At 44.2% G+C, this 6270-nt stretch overlaps 1 protein-coding gene across 1 annotated transcript; it reads right to left on the bottom strand.

Annotated features, from left to right (window-relative positions):
• Positions 1-643: 643 nt before the first annotated feature.
• On the bottom strand, positions 644-3756 carry SAT1 (spermidine/spermine N1-acetyltransferase 1). The gene is made up of 6 exons (XM_035000870.1): positions 3480-3756; positions 3201-3252; positions 3023-3106; positions 1488-1589; positions 1357-1397; positions 644-1175 (listed from the first exon to the last, which is right to left on the bottom strand). The coding sequence occupies exons 1-6, from the start codon at positions 3543-3545 to the stop codon at positions 1005-1007; spliced, it is 516 nt and encodes a 171-aa protein (XP_034856761.1). The 5' UTR covers positions 3546-3756; the 3' UTR covers positions 644-1004.
• Positions 3757-6270: the final 2514 nt, after the last annotated feature.

The raw sequence follows: 6270 nt of genomic DNA, 5'->3' as shown, positions 1-6270 counted from the left end.
ACTCGATCCCTGGACTCCAGGATCATGACCGGAGCCGAAGGCAGTCGCTTAACCAACTGAGCCACCCAGGCGCCCCTACCACCCCGTTTCAAGCACTATTGTTTTTCTACATAGAAACCCATTGGGGAACGACAGTACCACATAGACTGGCCCTTCAAATAAACTGATTTCCCTGATTGGGACCCTCACCCACCTCCAGCGTTTTTGTTTGCACATTTCCTGTAAAAATGTTGGTTCGCTCCTGCCTGATTAGCAAAACGATCTGCTTTCCCCTCTTCAGAATGGCATTTTGTGTGGGATGAGCTTGTTGTGGGCAAGGTGTGTGCCCCCGTCCACCCCCAGTGTTTGAGAAGCCTGTCTCCGCCTTTTCTGTGGGTAACAAACGGGCTTATTTGTCATGGGCTTCGCTTTCTAACCTGGATCTCCTATAAAACCATGTCATTTTACACACTGCTACCTATAAAACCATGGAATTCAACTGGCTTCTTTCTAGACTTTGAGAACAGCTTGTGACCACTTTAAATTGGGTTAAAAACTTTTTCAATAATTGTAAGGTTATCAAGTTATGTTTCTTGGCCATTTTTATTTCGTATTTAAAAGCAAGAAAAACGTCTTGAGAAATAAAGATTAGTAAAAATGCTTATACCAATTAAATCAAAGGGCAGTTTATTAAAAAAAGAATCAAAACAGAAACTCTAAGTACCAGTGTGTACATTGTACACATTTAAATGACTCACAAGAATGAAGTTTTTTTCATATACATTAAGATCATACCACCTTGTTGTTTATCAAAAGATGTTCAAGGAGAAATCTGACTCCAAACTGCATACAAGATTGCCATCTTAAACAGACTGCATTTCAAACATGCAACAACGCCACTGGTAATAAAGCTTTGGAATGGGTGTTCATTCTATTATTTGACTACAAGCAGGACAGAAAGCAAGATCAGTTGAGAATTTAATCTAAAATAGAATGGAAGCTGTCATCGTCTGCACCAGCACTCCTCACTCCTCTGCTGCCATTTTTAGCAAGTACTCCTTGTCGATCTTGAAGAGTCTCCATCCCTCTTCGCTGGACAGATCAGAAGCACCTCTTCTTTTGTAGAAGTTGATAGATGGTTCATTCCATTCTGCTACCAAGAAGTGCATGCTGCTGCAGCGACATTTCATCGCAACCTGTTGTAAGGGAGAGTAAAACAAACTCGGTGACATTTCCACCTGCTTTCCAAGACTCAAGTCTGATTCAGTCATTAAAATGAGTCAGTAAAAAAAAAATGAAATAAAATAAAATAAAATGATTCAGTAACCCTAACAAACTTGGAAGCCAAACCCACCCCCCTCCCAAACCAAGACGTACCTGGCTTAGGTTCTTCAGAATTTCTGATCCTATACCAAAGCCTAAAAGAGAAGTACCGTTTAAAAAGTCCTCTTTAGTACTTTAAGCCCTGGTTTCTCTTCAGAGCAAACCCCTCCTAAACTCAGCCATACCTCTATAATCACTCATTACGAAGAAGTCCTCAAGATACAACAGTTTGCCAATCCATGGGTCATAGGTAAAGTAGTACATGGCGAAACCCACAACACTGTGTCCTGTAATAAGAGTATCACATGAGATGTGGACGAAAAGCAACCCACAGAAGTTGTAGCTGCAAAATCAGAAGTCTATCATAGGTTTTTAAAAAAACAGACATGCATGTATTGCAGAAATAAGTAGCCACTGAGTCGGGACTGTCTCCTGATTTTTATGCTAGTGCAGTCCAGGCCACTGTTGGATGATCTCACTGTTCTCAGAACATGTATTTGCAAAAAGCACACATTAGAGCTAGCTGAAGCGAGGCTAAAATCGTGGACTGGCCACTCTGCAATCTGCTGGATCTCACACTCAGGACGTGAGAATGCTTTCATTACTTGCCAGAGCAAAACTGCTATAGTCTTAAACTAAACACACACATTATTCACATCCTATTGATATATTGGTATGTTGACTTGGGAATAAGTCGGGTTTACACGGCAGTTCAGAATAGTAAATATTTGTAGTTGAGAAACTCTGCTTCCTTAAGGTCAGGACATCAGGCCAAAAGTGCAACGTTTAATTTCAGAACTTGCCTTCCAATTCACAGATTTTCAATTTGCTCTCCCCAGTTTTAAGCCAGAAGAAGCAGAGGTACCCAGAAACAGGTATTACGTAACATCCACATACCTCCAAAAAGTACCTCATCCCTTATGTTTTGAGTTTATTTCTTCTAGCTTGGGGAAGAGACTTCAGAAAAAAATGAAGCACCCACCCAAACAACTTCCCCTTTTAGCTCTGTCTTCTGACCAGTCAACAGGGACCAGCAAAAAAATAAAACAACCTGACACCCTCTTACAGGGTATCTATAATTTCAAATGGAGGCAAAGGTTTCAAATTAAACTTTCTAGCCACTTTATAGTCCTTTGCAAACACAGGAAGAGAGTATACTGGAGTTTCTGATCTACCGTGTTTTAAGTGTGTGATAATAGGACCTTACCTCATTTATCATGATCATCTACTTTATTGTGTAAAGGATCTTTTAGTTACCTCCCCGCCCATCCATGTACACGGAAGGGCCATGTACATGGCGAAGCTAGAGACTGTAACCTGAAGATTGGGACAAATTAAAGAAAAAAATGTGATTTAACACAATTACAAAAAAGGTTACGTTAGGGTCAAACAAGAACCATTTATGAAACTGAATTACAACAAATGACATTATACCTAACTCTTCCGGGTCTCCACAGCATTCTGATACTTACTTAAAACAGCTCAAACTCTTCCGGGTCTCCACAGCACTCTGATACTTACTTAAACAGCTCTTTCAACCCGCCCTATTATTATGTGCAGCACATCTATTTTCTTTTTCCTCAGTAGTTTGAACACTGGCTATTATTTCTGGCCAATTTCTCAGTAACTCTGGCCTGTGTTGTCAGTGGTTCTACACAACAGACACTATAAGTTTTATACAACAGTCGGTGTTTGGCTTCTGGAAGGGGAGGGCGGTTACCTTCCGGAGACTGGTGCTCCTTGGGCACTTCGGCAACCAGGCAGTGGTAGAAAGGGTGCTCTCCGAAACCATCCTCTAGTAGATCTGCAAGAAGGGGCAGCAAGGACACACAGTGATGGCCTCGGTGAAGATGACAAGTACCGGACACCCTTCCCCCGCCCAGCCACAGCTGCGTTACCTTTTTCAGTTAACATCACTTGCTCTTCCATGTATTCGTATTTAGCCAGTTCCTGGGACGATGCACATGGGAGAAAGGGAAAGAAGCAGAAAACTAAGTGAGGCCCAGACCCAAGCAGCTCAGAGGGAACGGGGTGGGCGGGGCGGCGATTCGTTCCCAGTATCCTGCCCAGAGCGGCCCGGCCGAGGCTGGGGGAGGCGGGCGGAGAGAGGGGGACCTGCCGGAGCCGCTCCCCACCTCCCACCCCCCGCCCCAGGAGGAGCCCGGGCCTCCCGCTACCTTGATCAGCCGCAGGATGTCACTGCAGTCGGCGGCGGTGGCCGGGCGGATCACGAATTTAGCCATTTTCGTCTTTTGCTTTTCTTCCCTTTGCGGACCAGGCCCCTGTACTTGAACAGCAGGAGGAGGTGGTTCCTCATTCGTCTCCCGGGAGCGTCCTCTTCTCAGTCAGGCTGGCACCATGACCCGGCGGACCTCGGTAAGCGACGGAAAAGCGGCACCCGATCGCGACTAAACCCGCGCGCTCTAGCGGCCGCTGGGTCCCGCTTTTTAGCGCAAAGAAGCCCCGCCTCCGGCCGTGAGGCGGAGACACCTCGTCCAATGAGGCCGCGACCGCCCCCCTCTTCCGGGCGCCTCCTTCTCTTCCGGGCTTCCGTGTGAACCCGGCGGGCGCGGGCGCGGGCGGGGGCGGGGAGCGGGGGGCGGGGAGGTGAGTCGCGGGGGTTCTCTCGCGGCGCCCTCTAGCGGCATGTCTCAAAGCCTTCCCGGAAACCCGACTTTGTGGCGTGCGCGTCACCCAGGCGCCTTTGCAAAAGGAAAAGAGGAGTTCCTCTTGTGAACCCTGGCCGGTGACCTTGCTGTTTCTTCCTTGGCCGGTCGGGAAGTGAAACTCAGGAGAAGCAGCCTTGGGCAACATGGGGGTTAGAGCAGCGGTTTTCTAAAGTGTGGTGCGGGGCACCCTGTGGGTCCCAAGTTCCTTTCAGGGAGTCTGTGTCAAGACTAGTTTCATAATAATAGTAAGACGTCACTGGCCTTTTTCATTCTTGCTGGAATTTTCCAGAGGCGACCTGATGTGTGTGTGATGAAGTCATTGCTCTGATGACTAATGTAATGTGTGCTTGTATATTCTTGTGTTTTCTAAAATCTCCTAAGCTAAACTATTTGGATTCCTCAATAATTTTTCTTTCATACTTGTAATTTTTAGAGTTAGCACTCTGTTGTCTTTCTTATTTTTTTCCTTCTTATTCTTTGTTAAATCTGGCCTTCCTCGTGGAAACACTCTCCTGCCTGGGGTACACTCTTCACAATTCCCTTCAGTAAAGATCTTTTGAAAGCTTTTCTGCTTTGCTTGTCTAAATATGTCTTCAATTCATCTTAAAATTCTTGAAGGATTTATTTCACTGCTTATAGAATTTGAGGTTGGAAGTTATTTCAGCATAGTGATGATGTCAGATTATCTTCTGGCTTCCATTGCTGTTGAAAGTTGTTACAATCCCTACTTGCTCCATCCTCTGTGCTTTTTCCCCCTTTTCTTTAGCTTTTTATTTTGAAATAATTACAGATTTATAGAATGCGTGATGACATTGCTCTGGTGACTAAAGGAATGTGTGCTTGTGTATTCTTATGTTTAACAGGATTTTCAAAGGTAAGCTTTTTGGATTCTTCAGTGATTTTTAAATGTCCTGAAAGCAAAATGTTCGAGAACGGTTGAATTAGAGTATAGCTATTTCTCGATTGTACCCACTGGAACAAGTATTCAAGCCTCTTGCAGATACAGTTTTTCTTTTACAACCCACCCTCCCAGACAGAGCCCCTGAGGGCTTGCTTTGGCCCCCCTACCTGGGTTCCAGGATGTCAAAGCATGAAAGGGGCCCACAGCATTTTCAGTCCATAGAATGAGAAATGGACTATCACCAGATGATTCCCTCCCCTCCCCAAACATTCAACAAGTGATTCTCTGCCTTTGCTAGCAATATCCTGTATGTAAAAGAGAAAGCAAAAGTAGGCTCTTTGTTACCCTTCCCACCCTCTGGGGAGGTTATGCATAGTGAGTCACCCGGGAGTTTATGAAACGTCTTTCTCAAAGATCTTTAAAAATAGCATTGATTCTCATCTGCCTAAGCCACTTCAGGTATTGTCTTTCCTGACACCATGACACATGGATGACCATTCATAGGCCCTTCCCTACTCTGTTTGGATCTAACTTGTGGGAGGAACTAGGAGAGCCTGTTACCTTTGTGTTTATTGATAACAGTAAATTAGACCTCCATGACTAAGCACTGATGATAGCTGCCTCGTTGAAGCAATAGCAAGGCTGTTTTCAGTTTGGGTTGCTTAGTTTTTCAGAATAATGATTGTCATTAAAATTTGTTTCATTTTTTCCTATGTATTCTGTTTTTCCAGTTTAAATTTCATGCTTTTATGCTCCACTTTGCCATTATGGCAAGAAGAGCCTATTCTTTTTTTTTTAAGATTTTATTTTTTAAGTAATCTTTCAACCCAATCTGGGGCTTGAACTCATGACCCCGAGGTCGAGAGTCACACGCGCTACCAACTGAGCCAGCCAGGTGCCCCAAGAAGAGCGTATTATGAAAAGCAGATGGCTAAAAAAAACAGAAACAAAAACAACTCATTGTGATTGTATTTGTGCACGTGTAGAAGCTTAGAACCGTATGAAATATGAATTTTCTTATGGTGGTGAAACAAGTTAGGCTTTTCCATTGTCAGGAATAGATACAATGGATGACTGATGTTTACTCTTGATACTGGAATTTATATTTAAAACTGCATAAAAAGGGATTAACTGAAAAACTTTGATTTGGTTAATAAGTCAACACATCAACAAGTACTTATTCAGTCTTGTGTTAGGTACTTGGGAGTTATAAAGGAGGATTAAGTTTTTTTTTTTTTTTAAAGATTTTATTTATTTATTTGAGAGAGAGAGAATGAGAGAGAGAACATGAGAGGAGGGAGGGTCAGAGGGAGAAGCAGACTCCCTGCCGAGCAGGGAGCCCGATGTGGGACTCGATCCCGGGACTCCAGGATCATGACCTGAGCCGAAGGCAGTCGC

This window comes from Mirounga leonina, unplaced genomic scaffold (genome assembly GCF_011800145.1).
Source record: "Mirounga leonina isolate KUSES-001 unplaced genomic scaffold, KU_Mleo_1.0 Mir_101595, whole genome shotgun sequence".
Taxonomy (NCBI): domain Eukaryota; kingdom Metazoa; phylum Chordata; class Mammalia; order Carnivora; family Phocidae; genus Mirounga; species Mirounga leonina.
Note: the sequence above shows the minus strand (reverse complement) of the source record. Positions and strands in the feature narration are given on the sequence as shown.